We start from the raw sequence: 18,772 nt of genomic DNA on the forward strand, positions 1-18,772 counted from the left end.
ACTGCTTATTAGGTGAATATGAGGTCCACAAATATCAAATCATTACTTACGACCATTTGACTTCAGCCAGAGGCCAATTCTTCGCGTGGCCTGCTGGAAAAGCTTTTTTACGCAATAATGACCAAAACTTCATAAAGAGATATACTACATTCAAAAGCAACAATCCTGGCAAATGCCCACTGTACATTGGATAATATTAATAAATAACGCATAAACAAATCAAATAAACAAATAAATAAGTAAATTAAACATATAAAAAAATCAATGTAGAACCGTTTATCACAGGTCGTTGGGTGTATTTAATTTCCTTAGTTGCAATGAATAAGGATATCAAAATAAGTAAATATTAATCATAGTAAAAAATAGTAAGATTATAAAAATATGTAAAATTTCACGTATTTAATGTACTAACATTCAGACAGAAAAAACGGTATTGAATGTGTTCTTCTACGTTTTATTTATTGTATTGGTTTTACATTTTTAGCCTATTGCTACGACTTAGTCATCCCCGTTTAAATACTACTCGAAGTACAACCTACAATGGTCACAGCCAAAATCGGAAAGCAAACTTTTATCGTCCTAAACACCATTGTTCTGCTCCATTGGCACCAAACTTTGCGGTATACCGTGGTACTGTAAAATACTCAAAAATAATTTCAATCAAAACTTCCTTCCTTCATTCCTTTTCTTTCCTTTTTTTCATATCCCCCTTTTTCTCTTACTCTCAACTCTCTTTGTACGTCATACCACCAAAACTTTTTAAACTTTTTGATCTGAAACACCAAACCAACAAAAAAAACAAAAAGGCTTCGTAACCTTCGAAAGAAACATCGCGGGGGGAAGGGGTGAATAAATTTTATAAAAATGCCTCATGATTAAAACCACAACTTTTTCACTGTTCAGTGAGCTGTTTGCGCGAGTTAAGACTACTTGGAAGCATTTTCTTTTCGGCTTAAGCAAAGCAGTGTTTGAAGAATGTGGTGAACCTGTCTCAATAGATGCTAGTGGTTTAATTGGTAGTAAGAGAAAAGTTTGATATTTTGAGAAAAGATCAAACAGTTAAATTCGTTTTAGTCTTTTTGTTGGGTACGATTATGATTTTCCAAAGACTACTCACGTACAAACTGATTTTCATTTTAAACTGATGTAAATTGATGAACATATTTATAGCTATTTAAATTAATATTAAATTTCTGGTTCTTCCTATCATTATCATGTGTGTGCGACAAGCGTAGTCGATCTAGGACTGCCTCTGTGACTAATGTGGTCCACTTAAGCCATCCATACGCGAGATACTAACTGGGGAGGAGCACGTTTTTAAGCATTAAATTTGACAGATCTAGCATGGGATTGGCCCATCATTTGTAGCTTAAAAAGTACAACACAACAAGAACCTTTTTCAAAACCTTTTGTTACAAACATCGAACTAAACATTGTCTGCTATCTTACTGTACAGCACACAATGGAGGCGCCCGGTGGCTGGTATAAAGCAAACAATACCGATACCTCACCGATACCGATACCACGGACACAGTGCCACGTTTGCATTCCCTCTGCACCACCTTCCATTTACCCACTTCATGTCACACATACAGCACCAGATGCGAAAAGGTGGACGTTAAAGTGTAAGCTACACCACCTACCCCCCCCCCCCCCTTGCAAGCATCCTACCCCTAGCCAGCACGACAACTTTGACCCACTTGACCGCTTGCTGCACTTGGTGGTGTGGAATGAAATTGAATTAAACTTTCCACCTCCAACCCGCTTCCGTTTGGTATTCCCCTTCCGAGAGAAGGCCGCTGGTACCCTTGCAACCGAGAGTCGATATCTCTGCAGCGTCCGGCTGGTGCACAGTACAGTGCAGCAAGTTTATCATGCATTTTTCCAATTCCCTGAGCCCTGAGTAGTACGCAGGAACACAGGAACGGAACGGACCCTCGACTGCCATCCCCGAAATGCGATGAGGCTACATCGTATTGATATTGCTTTAATTGCACTAAAAGCAACCGGGCACGTCAAGGCTAAAGTTGAGTGGTCCCCAGCGCACTGGTCGGGTTTTCCATTTTGTTGTTGTGCGAGTTGTACGTTCCCGTAAAAACAAATCACTATTGCATAAGCTGCAGGCGCTTACTGGGTGGATGGTTGTAGCAAGCTTTTGAGTTGGTGTGAAAACTATTGCAACTTTGGCAAGCAGAAACTGAGGCGGATGGTATGAATGCAAAACAACACAGCTTACAAATAAAATCAGGATGCATTACAAAGAAAGCTAGCTGTATTACGGTACACAAAAAAAAACAACAAAATAAAAAAGCAAAAAAAATGGGAATTGAGCTTCCCCGGAGGAGGGATAAAATTTATTCTCGCTAAAACAATGATCCATCATCACTGTTAAGAATGTACAAAAAATATATCAAATTTCATTAGCAAACCCAACTTCCCATCGCTTCCACCGACCGAAGGGTGATAATGGTTATGGTTTTCTATCCACGCTTTATGCTTTTTCATTTCGGACATTTCGTGCTGTTTTACAGATGTGTTTCATTTCACACCACTACACAATAATAAACAAGCTGCTGCAACGATGGTGTGACGATGGGGTGGAGTTTAGTATTCAAGATTTTGCTCCATTAATCGTGCAGAACAGCACACAACACACCGCCACGTTCTCGCGTGGAAGGGCAGAACCGTGAAAGAAAAGTACAAAAGATAGAGATACAAAAAAACAAGAGAAACAAAGACTATCTCCGTGTTTTTTTTTCTTCTCCCCCTTACGTGGCGTAAACATTGTTCGCGCAACAAAGTTACGCGTAAAGCATACCGTAAAACATAAGGAAGGGGCACGAGTTGAATGAAATATTCATATTCTTAAGCAAGTGCATTGCCCACGCTGTTTTCTTGTTCTCAAACCACCCACCTCACCCGTTCTGCTGCACCCTGGAGGAATACAGCGAGAGAAGCAAGCAAAGGGGTGTGGACGATAGTTACGGTTATGCTTTTTAACATGACTACCAGCACAACAGCAAATCGCACAGCATGGGCTGTGTACCTTTTAGCTACATCAATCTCGTCTCGCGAAACGAAACGAATTTTCATTTTCCACCGCCTGCTTCGAGTAAACAGCACCGCACGTGAGCGAACCGTACCGGCAGCGGTAGGGCGTGTTGAAAGTCGCGCCATTTTCCCAACGCTTTTCCTCGTAAAATCATTCCCATGATGGGAGTGGAGGATTCGCACTACCCCTTCACATACTGCCCGGCGCCACAAAGTTCACCGTGATTAAGATAAATGAATTTACATGCAAATGATGATGATTATTCCGCGTGACATCGGTATTGGTAGCTTTGCTTTTCGATGCAATCGCTCCCCGTGTGCTCGGGGTTTGTGTTGGCGGATTGCTTGGTGAAGGCGATTGCTGCAACGGTGTTTAGTAACGAGCGGCGGTTTGCAGAATAGGGCTAAATGTATTCGGCTCCGCAAACCAAAATGGAACCCACCCGCACGTTGGGGGGGAAGGGAAATTGCATAAAATTATAATCTAACCACCATATGAGCAGTGTGTAGGTGTAGATCTACCGGCCCGTCGTGCGAGTTTGTACCTGGGCTGATTCCCATTTTCCCGCTTTACTCATTCGCAGCGTACCAGTCCGTGCACATAACGAACCTAAACGTACCGAAGACGTACGTCCTCGATCGGAGCACTTACGATGCGGTCGGATCGAGCACACCCTCGTCGGTGGTACAGTATGGTGGTGGGGAAGATGACGATGTTACCACCGGTCTGCCGATGACATCCACCACCGTGCAACAGCTACCCGCCAGCGTGTCTACAGTGCCGAGCGAACTGAACTTCACAACCGACGCCGGCCTGAAGCCACTCATCATGGACTGTCAGTATGAGATTAAGGCGCGCGAGTGCGGCTTCGTGCTCAAGTGGTACTTCAACAAGAAGCTCATCTACCAGTGGATACCGTCCCGGACACCGGTCGGAATGGTAAGGCGTAATGGGGCAGTACAAGCACAAGCCACATACATTCCCACCGTGACTCTGTCGTTGTAGAAGCAGCGGGCTTTGCTCTTCATTAACGTCTTCGATCGTAAAATGGCATTCCGTGAGGTGTGCAGTACAGTGTGATGCGCGAGATGATGGTACCGGGTGTGCAAATTTGGATGTATTATTTCTTCGAAATCTTACCGTCATCAATCTTCAGGAGACAGTAACAGTTAAAAAATTCACGTGAATGTGAATTATTAATTTTACATTTGACTTGTCTTATAATTTTTTGTATAGTTTTTCTATGCTTACCATTTGTATGCAACAATTGCGCCTAAAAGTATGGAATTTGCTGTACAAAATATCCTTCTTTATTACTGCATACCATCCTTTAAAACATATTAAACTAATAAAAATACATCGTATATCTTTCCACTTCACTTGATTAAGAACGATGTAGTGATAATTGCACATTATCTAATAAATAAACAAACATTTAATGAAAACATGTAACAATTTAATGAACTTTACGACCATCATACTCTGCATCGTACTGTACTCGCACTTCGAAATCCATCCATAATTCTAATACCATCATGTCCCCTCGTACACGTTAGCGAGTATACAGTGAGGTCGAACCGCTTGAAGCACTTTATGCCATGCCAATGTTCTTTTCCTCTCGAACATGCTTTCCTACTGGATTACTTCCTCGGCGGTGGAAAAACAACGGCCGTGTCGCGACGCACAGAACCAGTTCAAGAACGAGCTGCAGACCAACTACTCGATGTCCGATTCCATCAACTACAAGTACCGTGCCTTGGTAATACGTAATCCGAAGCTGAACCACAGCGGCGAATACATGTGTTCGGTGCAGACGTACGATTCGTTCGATCGGCGAATGGCGCGGTTTCAGATTGTCGGTAAGTACGTACGTACGTACGGTATCCTATGCTATCCTACGCCCGCCCGCTCCCATAGCGCTCGATATCTGTCATAGACGGAAGGATTCCTCCTTCCGCACCAGCCACATCCCCACAAGTGGTGTGGTAGTGATGGTATGTGATTCGATTAGGCCTCGGATGTAATTACCTTTCCTGAAGGAATGTGCCTTCGTAAGCTTTCGCAAACGTCGGCTGGTGGATCGTGTTGCGTTGTGCTTATTTTACGATGTAATCGCATCTATTGATTTACATCTTCAAGCGCGCAACGGGTGGATAGGAATGTGGAGCGGTATATTAGGTTGCAGCACTAGGGTTTGCCTTTGCATCGTACCGGTGTAGTGTCTATTTATAGTTCTTCAAGATGTTTCCGGATGTTGGCAATTTGTGGATAGATAGAAAACGATGGTTTTAATAAAATTCTTTCATTAATGATTTTATTGTTACATAATTGGTTTTATTACGTTTCAACTATGACCGCAATGAACATATTTTTTATGGATCATTTAAAGTATAATTGTATAAATGAGCTTAGTGCCATTCAGGAAAATATCTAACTTATTTAACTCTACTGATCTCTTAAGTTCAATGTCGTATGAACTACTTTCATTCTTAATGCAAATACTTAATGCTGATCGGTTTTTATGTTTTGAGAACTTACTTCAACCGATTGCAAAATTTGCGATTATTTAATCACAAAAGGACTCTTTGGCTATTACAAAGGGATTAGCATACAACAGAAAGCATTATTAAAAGCGTATTCTCTTTTCTGTAAAAAAATCAATGGCTGTTTTCATACATACATTGTTAGTCCATGTTTAAATCAACTCGTTAGTAACAAACTCGGATAAAGAAGTATTTTATTTTAAATATTAAGTTTCTTTTTTAAAGTCATATTAAACTTATTTACAACCAATCTCAAAGTCTTACCAATATAGGGGAACCTGGGGCAAAATGGTTTGGTGGAGCGAAATGGTCACCTGCATTATTGGTTAACTTAAACATTCTTCAATAACTTCTAACGATCGAAAAACATCAAATACAATGTTTGATGCGCACCATGAACATTTTATTAAGATTTCCTAAGATTTAGAAAAAATAAATAAATACAATAATTGGTGAAAACGATGTTATTTTGCTTCCCTCAAAAATAAGCTTGCGTAAGAATTTACCAAATATTTAAAGAAAAAATGTGTATCAAAGCACATGACATTTATCAATGATTACGTTAGCGTATTGAGCGTAGGGAGACCATTTTACCCCGCACAACATTTGCACGACTATTGATGTTGGTTTTTAAATTTCATTTTATACATTTATATTTGCTGTTAGTAAGTTTATTTCTATTTTTGTTTCGTGAATAAGAGGTAACAGCATTGGTTGCCGTTAAAATATCAGAGTAAAGTTTGTCCGGTTGTTGTTTGGGCCGGTCTGGTGGTACAGTCGTCAACTCGAACGACTTAACAACATGCCCGTCATGGGTTCAAACCCCGAATAGAGAGCGTGTCCCCATACTTAGGACTGACTATCCTGCTATGGTAACAATAAGTCACTGAAAGCCAAGTCCACTTCACTAGTGAGTACATGCAGGCCTTGACCGATGTCGGTTGTTGTGCCAAAAGAAGAAGAAGAAGAAAGTTTGTCCAATGGAATACAGAAAATATGCTTAACAGTGTCATTTTGCTCCGCCTACCTCTAGTCTTAAAATATAAAAATGTAATCAGAACTAATATACATCATTATATAATATTAAATTGAATATTCACTTACTTATTCATTTTAAATATCAGGTTTTTCATTATGGGTTTTACCAGTGCTGCAAAATATCATTGTCTATGTCATAAACAAATCTGACTGAAACAAAATCCATGTCAGCGTCAGCTATGACTTTTTTTACTGTGATCAAATCTGCAAAATGTCACTGACATAGTCATAACAAATTGCGGCTGAAACAAAATAATGTCAGCATCACGAGCTCTACTGTGATGATCGGAGGTGAGACTCAAGCAGTTAGTGCGACCATTACATGCTTGGTGACATTGTGAGCAACCAACTCTTGGTCAGTCACTTGGTCGTAATATTTTCAGTCGGTGATCATCGCGATAGATATGCGGTGCGTGCGAGTGATTCTAAGAAACAAAATTAGCATAGTTTCTCACTCTGTTTGACCCGACACACTATCAAACCAGACAGAGGAGAAAGCATGCTCATTATTCTGCTTGAGACCACACACCAAGTGTATTCGAAGAATGTCGTGATTATCATTGGAAGAAAATGTCGTGACCAGTTGGATGCTAAACAAAATGTCATCAAGCATGTGATTGGTCCACCAACTGTTTGAATCTTAACTCTGATCATCTCAGTTGTGTACGTGAGCTGATTTGAGCTTCGTTTCAGTCATGAGTGTTGGTTACCGAAAGAATGGAATTTGGCACAGTGCTGCACAGCCAGAAAAAATCATGATTATGCTTGTGCCGGCATTATGCTAAGCTTGTCAGTGAGAGTATCGCGTTGGACTCGAGCATTCGCATGTCGCGTTCGGCATGTCATGACGCACTTTTTTTTTACTATCAGCAATGAGCATCAAGCTACCACGGATATATTCACTGTTTTCGTTGGTGAATATCTCGTGATGCTCATGACATTTTGCAACACTGGTTTTTATTATGTATGACAAAAAGCCATTCATTCATTTCAGAGGTATATGGAAAATAATAACAAATTAGTCTTGAAAATTGACTGTAAATAAATATACAAATGTCATTCATTATCGCTCATTTGATTGAACACTAATAATTAGGTTTATTACTTAATGGTTTCATATCTTACTTAATGAAAATAATTGTGCAGAGCTATGGTTGTACCTCCAGAAACTCCAACATCATTCATTGTGCATAGCTTTATTTGGTACATTTTTTATTTAAATTCACCAATCACCTATACCTATGTTGCATAAGAATCCCGATAAATTAATATGTTGTTTTTTCCCCTGTATTTTTATCAATCTATTTTTATCAACCCAAATATAGGACACATATGAATAACAAAGATACTATCAAACATAAATTCCATATCTCATCACCAAACTGCATTGACTTTCTCTGAAGTATAATAGTGTATTGCGTTCGCTTGTGCTGCAATGCTCACGCTTCCTCACTAACTCATAAATAATGAATATCGTCAGAATTATTCAAATTAATCATTAAAAATATAAACAAGCTACAGAGCCGGCACTGTGTGCTACAGGAAATGGGCTGACAATGAAATTGGCCTGTAGACCCCGAATGGAATATTATATTTCCATGAATTAATTTTACATCCTTCTGACCTATCGGAGTATCGGAACAGAATTTTCCTTTTCAGCTCATTGCTTTGCACAGCGCAGTGCTCGCCGAAATGGCAACGTTTTACAGGGAATAAAGCATCCGAACGGTGCAGCTTTGTACACCGCACGCGCCCGGGATAGTTCATTACAAACTGTTAATGCTTGTTGTCCTCTCTTTCCAGTGCCCGAAAAAACGTTACTCCTGCACTACGAAAATGATGGCGAAAGTGATAACATGCTATTAATCAAGTGCAGCGTGTTCATGATATACCCCGAGCCGAACCTGCTGCTGATGTAAGTGCATCGAAACGGTGGCGGTCCCTTTACCCTAGGATGCCAACATTCGAACATTGCACCTGTGCCACTATATTGGTTAAATGTTTGATCTGATCATCATTTCCCGTTTCTTCCTTTCCGTTTTGGGGCCCTCTACCCGAAAACACACAGCGTTAGCGGTAATCTGTTCCTGGTCAGCTCGCGCACACTGGTCACCGCCGATGCAAACCACATGTACAATAAGACCGTTTACGGGAAAATCGATAAACATTTGCTCATCTCACCGACCTCGATCGGCTGCGTGCTGACCGTGCCCGATTCCGGTTACATCCGCAAGCGCGAAACCATCTATTACGGTAAGTGGGTTTGGACACGGATTCGGTAACCACAAACAACGGGAGGAGGGGGGGGAGGGGGAATGCGTTCCGGACCGCAATACCACAATTGAAAGTCCGCGTTTTTCTGGCCGATCCGATCCACCTAACCGCAAGTGTCTTTTTCTCCACAATTGCAAAACCCGCCACCATCCATCGGTGGACAGATCCGACGCCGCTAACGAAATGGAGTCGCCTACGGATGGACGAACGGGGCCACTTTCAGCTGCTTTCCGATGACGGTGCAGGTCAGTATAGTGGGGCTTTGATTGGTCCATAAATTTTCCATCTCAATGTCCTTCACTCAAACGCCGAACCGGAAATGACACAGTCCCACCTCCCACCGCTGCTATTGATTTTGGAAGCGTATTGGGACGGTGTTAAAATTCTGATCCTATATCCTATTTTCCTATCGCTCTTTGTTCACGATGCACATCAGATGCACCAACGGGGCATGGCAAGCGGACGGAAGCGGTTAACCACGTCCACGTTGGTGCATTTGTGATGCGCGTGAATGTGTATACATATTTCAAAGCACACCTTCTCATTGCTCATCGTACGTGTGTGTGTTTTTGTTCCTATTTTTGCATCCTTTTTCGTTCACAGGCCAATTAAATCCACTTGCCGGTTGGTTGATTAGTTTAATTGTATTTCTACAGCGCGCCGTTCTCTGGCGACACGACGGAGATTCAATCAAATAGGATAGTCCGTGATGGGCGTAAACGTAGAAAGGGTTTTTATTTCATTTTAAGTGATTTGTTATTCAGTCGGTAGAAAACAAAGAAAAAACAATGTGTAAGAATAAAGGAAATAGAATCCAAAAAAACAACCTAATTTGAGCATGTGTTTGAGAACAAAGCTGATGACTATAGACAAGACAAAATTGAATGTGGTAAGTGATGGTTTTGCTCTTTGTTTCTTAATTGAAGAAACACATTCTGCAAAAGGATGTCTTAGCGGTCGGCAAAATTTTTTGACCGAAAGAGCCAAATTCTACACAAATATTACAAAAAAGTTTGAACGTGAAGACCCAAACAGATAAACCAAGAGTAAAAAGGTGTCAAATAAGTTATATGAAATACGTGGTAAATCATAGCATCCATTGACGGAGTTTAAAAAGCAACATGATTGCACCTCATGACTCACTCTCAAGTTGACTTCTGAATACATCACATTAAAACTACAGTGAACCCTCTCTTATTTGAGAGGCGACGGGACTGTCGAATAAGAGGGGTTCCCGGATGACAATTTCAGCACGGAAAATCGGGTTGACATTTGATGCAAGTCGCTTTCCGTTCCGCTTTTCAGACGAAAGCGATCTCACTATGAGCAGCGTGCTGTGAGAAAAAAAGGAAGGGGAAAATCAGTGCAATCATCGTCATGGTAGTCATGGCGAAAAAAAGGTATTCCCCTCTTTCAATTTTTCCACCGTTACATCCCTAGTACACTCTGACTCTTCCTTTCTATTCAGTTCATCTGTTGACTTGTTGTACTGCCGTGGTTGGATTTGATCCGCAGTACATCAAGTCAGAACAGCTCAATTAAACTTGTAAACCATTGAAGGCTTCAAAATTTAGTTCGTTTAAAAGGCACTAGTAGACGCATCGAACCTTGAAGCGGAAATAGATCAACGCACCAGTGAAATTATTTACGATGATATCGTGTTACCTTGGATGATTGCATGGAGTTTGAGAAACATCAATGGATGATGAAGAGCATACGATGGAGAGTGCAAGTAATGAATTGGTTTTTCGTGAATTGTGGAAACTAAATTTGATTCTTTTTGAATGGTTGCTGCTGATTTAGGATCCAGGCTAGACAAAGAAAAAGTATTGGAAGAAAATTTGGGAAATTAGAATGTATAAATCCTCCAAGTGCAAATAATGACTGAAGCAATTCCAATGTGACTAGCAGTGGAAAAGGAGTGTACGCTTTCTAAGCATGGATGAATTTGCAAATAACAGAGGATGTAAGAACACTGCAATACAGCACATGTTATGTACATGTGGCCAGTCGGCTTTGTCACTCAATTTACACTACAAACCATTAAAAGCACGTGATTGTATTTAGCTTTTTTATGGTTCTTTGCCGGGTGTTATTTTCAAGTTTATTAGGCAGGTCTTTAGGCTTTAGGCCTTTCTGTGATTCATATGAATGTTTTAGAATTGTGCATGCAGGTCAGAACTACAAAATACATCAAGAAACAATACAATTATATTATTTTTTAAGTAATTGATTAGATGTGTATTTCTCTCAGTTTTAATGTGTTCCATCGTATTCAGTTGTTTAAGTGTCGAACATCTGTGTCGGCCAGGAGCCCCAAAAATGGCATCTACGCCCCGCTCACAAGTAAAATTGCTACTCAATCCTTCTTTGGTTAGGACATTTAATACAATCCCCTGCTAGACGCTTCAATCAAGCCTCTACTTTCGGGTGACCGCTTAGGTCCTCCACTCGCCTTAATCCGCCATTGCTAACAATCACACACAATCCAAAACATGGCCTTTCATGAAATAATAGATGGTGTTGCGGCCCCACCGCACTCGTTTCTTTCGTCATTATTTTCGCCTTTTGTGGACCACTATTTTCCGTTTTAAATTTGACTCGATGCGTATTATCTCTAGGTATGTTCAATCCATGTAATATTGCTCTTGGTTTTCAACGTTGACGGTTAATGGCCATCGCACAACTGGGTATCTTCTTCATCGTCAAACGCTGCTTCATTTTTTGTTGATATCTGTGATGGAGAAAGAATCATCATCTGCAATTTAAAAACTTTTTTACATGGACAACAGCACTCTGTTGAGTATTTTACACTTACCTAGAGGCTGTACATCAACTATTAGTTAGGGAAGATGTTCATCATCTTCATATGTTTCATTTTACGTTTTCTTCAAAGCATCGTGTGTCCGGTACAACATTTCACTATATTTTAACTGGTTTGAGATATTTGATATGCTATTTTAACAAAAGAATAGAGAAATGTAGCCAGCGGACAATTATTGCACGTTTTACAAAGGTAAACAATTCGTTGATAATCCAATGTTCTCCTCAAACCACAATACAATGGCGGCTCGATGTGGTGAAGATATTTATACTCACTAGAAAATCCGACCTCATCATGATTTCATCATGTGAGCGGCTGTTGCCCGATCATCTCATTAGAGCAATGATCGGCGATAGATCTGCTCACCATACAAACAAAATCATCTCGCCTCAGCGAGGGGAAAAAACAAGCTTGCTCAGTATGCAGGAGGAAACGATGATAGCCTCTCAGTATGGGTTGAAGCAGCTGTCATTGAGCTCGCCATAGTGAGAGCAGGCTGGATTGTCATTTGGGATTTTACCCTGTAGAAATAAGTACTGAGTAAAATGTCAAAAGTCTTTAAGGCCGGGCTACATTGATCGTACTCGCACGCGTAATTTTGATTTTCACTAGCGCATCTGGCGGCGGCTGACCGAAGCATTTTGCCAAACAATTTGGAGCCGCTCCAGAAAATACGTTAATTTTCCATGTTTTTTACTTAAATCGGAGGAGAAAAGTTTTGTAAAACGTAGATACACATGTCTTGCACGCATTGCATCCATTTTTGCAATGGAAAACGATGGAAAAACTACTACATTTTGAGATCCGGCAGGTCCATTCCCTCGATGACCAAAAAGCTTCCACCAGCCGCCGCCAGATGCGCTAGTGAAAATCAAAATTACGCTTGCGAGTACGATCAATGTAGCCCGGCCTTTATGTTTTCTTGTAGCCTACAATGAGTAGAACATGTATCATAATTTTTACTTTCTTAAAGGCCGGGCTACATTGATCGTACTCGCACGCGTAATTTTGATTTTCACTAGCGCATTTTTCGGCAGCTGACCGAAGCATTTTGCCAAACAATTTGGAGCCGCTCCAGAAAATACGTTAATTTTCCATGTTTTTTAGTTAAATCGGAGGAGAAAAGTTTTGTAAAACGTAGATACACATGTCTTGCACGCATTGCATCCATTTTTGCAATAGAAAACGATGGAAAAACTACTTAATTTTGAGATCCGGCAGGTCCATTCCCTCGATGACCAAAAAGCTTCCACCAGCCGCCACCAGATGCGCTAGTGAAAATCAAAATTACGCGTGCGAGTACGATCAATGTAGCCCGGCCTTTAGATGCGTCTACAGGAGGAAGCTTCGTGTGAAAATAGAAATTGTCTGCTCAACCCATGAAAGCGGAAAGACCTCGAAGGATTCGTGGGCTACCACTCAGGTTTGAGCCGTATTGGTTGAATTAAGGGGGGATATGTTGCATAGTAACACGCATAACGCAGTACCACTGTAAGGCTCGATTAGAGTACACATTGAGTGAATAAAGATGATTCCATTCTCAAGATATATTCCCTGCGACATATCAGTAACGAACGTGTCAAACTGTAAATTCGCGAGATGCGCGATCACCTTACACTAGAAACCGGGTACGCTGCGTGTAAAAGCGGAATAAATATGCGTAACAAACACTAACATGCGACACTCACGCGTACGTACACTTATGCAATTTCCTCGGAAAGGATACACTAACACTCTTAAATTGTATGGGCTTCCGGTGGTATAAAAGGGACCAAACATTGAATAAACAAGCATTCGATTTTTGCAACTCTAAGAAACCTCGCCTTTTTTAATTTTACATATTTGCATCACGAAAGAAATCTCACATCCCTCTTCACGCCCTTCTGTGGCATAGGCTCCTCAAATTACTTGAGAGAGCAACTAGCGGAAAGGTTAATTACTGGTGTTGAACGGTTGAGAAGATTGCTGTTACTCGAACGGGTTTGACTTACAAAGCCGCCATCCTTTGCGTGGCCCACAGCCATCGTAACGCCATCGCCATCGGTGTACCAAATATCACAGTATGTCATGGAGACTTTGTTTACAACTGTCGTTTTGGTCGTAGTGCGTAGTTTACCAATGAAAAAATCGGGTTTTTCGTTGTTATTTTTGCAATCTAAAGATATGTACACAGGGGCTAGGCAAACACACGGTCGCAAGCGAGCCGTCAATGTCACTCCACGCGCGGAGTTATGTTCCAACGGTAACCATACTGGAAGCGGATTCCCACGACAACCGGCGCAGATCTCGAACGGAACCTCCACGTGCGGTGTCGTATTGATCGGATGGACCACCCGGTATGCAGACGACACCATACAGACGGGATGAATATTATCACGTCAGGTGGTTGGCAATGTGACCGGCAGGCGGAGAACACCTAGCAGCATCGAAACATCAATACAGCAAATTAGTCTAAGTTTCGCAGTCGAATAATAAAGATTCCCCCTTTTTTAAACTCACTCGGGAGCATCGTAAACGTAATTCTAAAGGCCGGGCTACATCCCAAATAACCAAATCGTCCTTAACCCACTGTAAAACCACTTCAAACCCACGTGGGTTTGTGGTGGTCGATTCAGTCGTTAACCCACCAAATTTTAGAACAATCGGAGCTGCCAGTTCCGATCCGGTGTATTTATCCTGCCCACCCTTAACCCACCTTTTCCAAAAATGCTTTGAGGAAAAATTTGGTCAAGGGTTGGCTAAGGTCAATATTTTAACTCCTCGATTGATTAAATTCATTAACTTACATCACTGCACTTCAACTTCAGCAATATTATTAGTCTAAAAACTATGCACTGACCAGCGAAATGGAAGATATCATTCGCAAGTAAACAAACACACATATTCACATATTACACATGAATGTTTTACAACAAACCAACTTAAACACACACGTTTAATTGCTTCCTTTGCACAATTAAATAAAATTTTAACACAGGTGAAACATGTTGAGCAAATAAATTGCCCGTGCAAAAAACTGACTTCAACATTGAAGTGGCTGCTTCTGTGGCCGTGTGGCTTAACCCACCAAACTGATAGTTTTTAGCTTTGTTTGATGGAACTGGATTTTTAGTACAAGAAATTGGTGGCGTTTTCGGTATCTTGGTTATATGGGATTGACCGTACTCGCATGCGTAATTTTGATTTTCACTAGCGCATCTGGCGGCGGCTGGTGGAAGCTTTTTTGGTCATCGAGGGAATGGACCTGCCGGATCTCAAAATTAAGTAGTTTTTCCATCGTTTTCCATTGCAAAAATGGATGCAATGCGTGCAAAACATGTATATCTACGTTTTACAAAACTTTTCTCCTCCGATTTAAGTAAAAACATGGAAAATTAACGTATTTTCTGGAGCGGCTCCAAATTGTTTGGCAAAATGCTTCGGTCAGCCGCCGCCAGATGCGCTAGTGAAAATCAAAATTACGCGTGCGAGTACGATCAATGTAGCCCGGCCTTAAAGTGTGAATATGTATTTTAAGCATCATTTATTTGTAAAGCGTTATAAAATCGAACAAGTTTCTTTAAATTAAGCAGTCTTGAATGACTTTCATACAAAGAAAGCGAAATCTGAGGCCGCTTGCGTCGGCTTATTGCCAAATGCGCTCTAGTTCTTCCCTGATCGATAGTTAGGGCTAGTCTAGTAGATATGAAGTGTGTCCATGCACGATGTAATTGGAAAGGTGTAAAGGCCGGGCTACATTGACCGTACTCCGTAGTGTAATTTTGATTTTCACTAGCGCATCTGGCGGAAGCTGGTGGAAGTCGTCGAGGGAATGGTCATGCCAGATCTCAAATTTAAGTTGTTTTTTCATCGGTTTTTGATGCGAAAATGGCTGAAATACATGCACAACATATTTATCTATCAATTGCATAGCTTTTCCAAACCAGTTTAAATAAAAAACATGGAAAAATAACATATTTTCTGAAGCGGCTACAAATTGTTTGGCAAAATGCTTCAGCCAGCCGCCGCCAGATGCGCTAGTGAAAATTGAAATTACGCTATGGAGTACGATCAATGTAGCCCGGCCTTAAAGGCCGGGCTACATTGATCGTACTCACTGCTGTAATTTCAATTTTCACTAGCGCATCTGGCGGCGGCTGAGGAAGTTTTTTGGTCGTCGAGGGAATGGTCGTGCTGGATCTCAAATTTAAGTTGTTTTTTTCATCGTTTTTGATGCAAAAATGGCTGAAATACTTGCACAACATATTTATCTATGAATTTCATAGCTTTTTCAGTCCAGTCAAAGTAAAAAACATTGGAAAAATAACATATTTTCTGAAGCGGCTACAAATTGTTTGGCAAAATGCTTCCTCCAACCGCCGCCAGATGCGCTAGTGAAAATTGAAATTACACCAGAGAGTACGATCAATGTAGCCCGGCCTTAACGTATTTTCTGAAGCGGCTCCAAATTGTTTGGCAAAATGCTTCGGTCAGCCACCGCCAGGAGCGCTAGTGAAAATCAAAATTACACCACAGAGTACGATCAATGTAGCCCGGCCTTTAGAATTACGTTTACGATGCTCCCGAGTGAGTTTAAAAAGGGGGAATCTTTATTATTCGACTGCGAAACTTAGACTAATTTGCTGTATTGATGTTTCGATGCTGCTAGGTGTTCTCCGCCTGCCGGTCACATTGCCAACCACCTGACGTGATAATATTCATCCCGTCTGTATGGTGTCGTCTGCATACCGGATGGTCCATCCGATCAATACGACACCGCACGTGGAGGTTCCGTTCCACCGCGCCGGTGGTCGTGGGAACCCGCTTTCAGTATGGTTACCGTTGGAACATATCTCCGCGCGTGGAGTGACATTGACGGCTCGCTTGCGACCGTGTGTTTGCCTAGCCCCTGTGTACATATCTTTAGATTGCAAAAATAACAACGAAAAACCCGATTTTTTCATTGGTAAACTACGCACTACGACCAAAACGATAGTTGTAAACAAAGTCTCCATGACATACTGTGATATTTGGTACACCGATGGCGATGGCGTTACGATGGCTGTGGGCCACGCGAAGGATTCCGCTTTGTAAGTCAAACCCGTTCGAGTAACAGCAATCTTCTCAACCGTTCAACACCAGTAATTAACCTTTCCGCTAGTTGCTCTCTCAAGTAATTTGAGGAGCCTATGCCACAGAAGGGCGTGAAGAGGGATGTGAGATTTCTTTCGTGATGCAAATATGAAAAATTAAAAAAGCGAGGTTTCTTAGAGTTGCAAAAATCGAATGCTTGTTTATTCAATGTTTGGTCCCTTTTATACCACCGGAAGCCCATACAATTTTAGAGTGTTAGTGTATCCTTTCCGAGGACATTGCATAAGTGTACGTACGCGTGAGTGTCGCATGTTAGTGTTTGTTACGCATATTTATTCCGCTTTTACACGCAGCGTACCCGGTTTCTAGTGTAAGGTGATCGCGCATCTCGCGAATTTACAGTTTGACACGTTCGTTACTGATATGTCGCAGGGAATATATTTTGAGAATGGAATCATCTTTATTCACTCAATGTGTACTCTGATCGAGCCTTAAGGCCGGGCTACATTGATCGTACTCGCACGCGTAATTTTGATTTTCACTAGCGCATCTGGCGGCGGCTGACCGAAGCATTTTGCCAAACAATTTGGAGCCGCTCCAGAAAATAGGTTAATTTTCCATGTTTTTTACTGAAATCGGAGGAGAAAAGTGTTGTAAAACGTAGATACACATGTCTTGCACGCATTGCATCAATTTTTGCAATGGAAAACGATGGAAAAACTACTTAATTTTGAGATCCGGCAGGTCCATTCCCTCGATGACAAAAAAGCTTCCACCAGCCGCCGCCAGATGCGCTAGTGAAAATCAAAATTACGCCAGAGAGTACGATCAATGTAGCCCGGCCTTTACAGTGGTACTGCGTTATGCGTGTAACTATGCAACATATTCCCCCTTAATTCAACCAATACGGCTCAAACCTAGCTAGTAGCCCACGAATCCTTCGAGGTCTTTCCGTTTTCAGGGGTTGAGCAGACAAATGCTATTTTCACACGAAGCTTCCTCCTGTAGACGCATCTAAAGGCCGGGCTACATTGATCGTACTCGCACGCGTAATTTTGATTTTCACTAGCGCATCTGGCGGCGGCTGACCGAAGCATTTTGCCAAACAATTTGGAGCCGCTCCAGAAAATAGGTTAATTTTCCATGTTTTTTACTGAAATCGGAGGAGAAAAGTGTTGTAAAACGTAGATACACATGTCTTGCACGCATTGCATCAATTTTTGCAATGGAAAACGATGGAAAAACTACTTAATTTTGAGATCCGGCAGGTCCATTCCCTCGATGACAAAAAAAGCTTCCACCAGCCGCCGCCAGATGCGCTAGTGAAAATCAAAATTACGCCAGAGAGTACGATCAATGTAGCCCGGCCTTAAAGGCCGGGCTACATTGATCGTACTCCTGAGTGTAATTTTTGTGAACGCGTACGCCATCTAGCGGCGGCGGGTCGAAGCTAGAGGCTGGTATAATTTATCTGTCAAAAAGTGTTTTAGGTCCAGGAGGCTATAATTTTACCCAATGATGGAAAGATGTTGGAAGATGGGGAAAAATGTTGCCTAGCGCTTTGTATGAATGACGATTTATCCACCAACAACAGTTAACGGCCTATTTTGTTGCAATTTATGGACGTTTATAAACATTTCATACGGCATACAAGTAGCCTGCTCGAAACTTGATGAGACACCAAGTATGAATAATTTTGACACATAAATTATACCGACATCTAGCTTGCGCTGGTCGTCGCCAGATGCGCTAGTGAAAATAAAAATTACACTTGCGAGTACGACCAATGTAGCCCGGCCTTAAGGCCGGGCTACATTGATCGTACTCCTGAGTGTAATTTCTATTTTCACTGTCGCATCTGGTGGCGGCTGGTGGACTCTTTTTCGTCATCCATGGAATAGTCGTGCCGGATCTCAAATTTAAGTTGTTTTTTCACCGTTTTTAATGCGAAAACGGCTGAAATACTTG

At 41.5% G+C, this 18,772-nt stretch overlaps 1 protein-coding gene across 1 annotated transcript in view; it reads left to right on the forward strand.

Moving 5' to 3' along the window:
- Nucleotides 1-9,733, forward strand: part of LOC120902933 — a 30,210-nt gene extending 20,477 nt beyond the window's left edge. Inside the window, exons 3-8 of the mRNA XM_040312029.1 lie at nucleotides 3,636-3,991; nucleotides 4,740-4,911; nucleotides 8,437-8,548; nucleotides 8,702-8,886; nucleotides 9,072-9,152; nucleotides 9,511-9,733. Coding sequence (XP_040167963.1) covers nucleotides 3,636-3,991; nucleotides 4,740-4,911; nucleotides 8,437-8,548; nucleotides 8,702-8,886; nucleotides 9,072-9,152; nucleotides 9,511-9,605 — 1,001 coding nt within the window. The 3' untranslated portion in view covers nucleotides 9,606-9,733. The remainder of the gene's footprint in view (nucleotides 1-3,635; nucleotides 3,992-4,739; nucleotides 4,912-8,436; nucleotides 8,549-8,701; nucleotides 8,887-9,071; nucleotides 9,153-9,510) is intronic.
- Nucleotides 9,734-18,772: the final 9,039 nt, after the last annotated feature.

This window comes from Anopheles arabiensis, chromosome 3 (assembly GCF_016920715.1).
Source record: "Anopheles arabiensis isolate DONGOLA chromosome 3, AaraD3, whole genome shotgun sequence".
In the NCBI taxonomy this organism is placed as follows: domain Eukaryota; kingdom Metazoa; phylum Arthropoda; class Insecta; order Diptera; family Culicidae; genus Anopheles; species Anopheles arabiensis.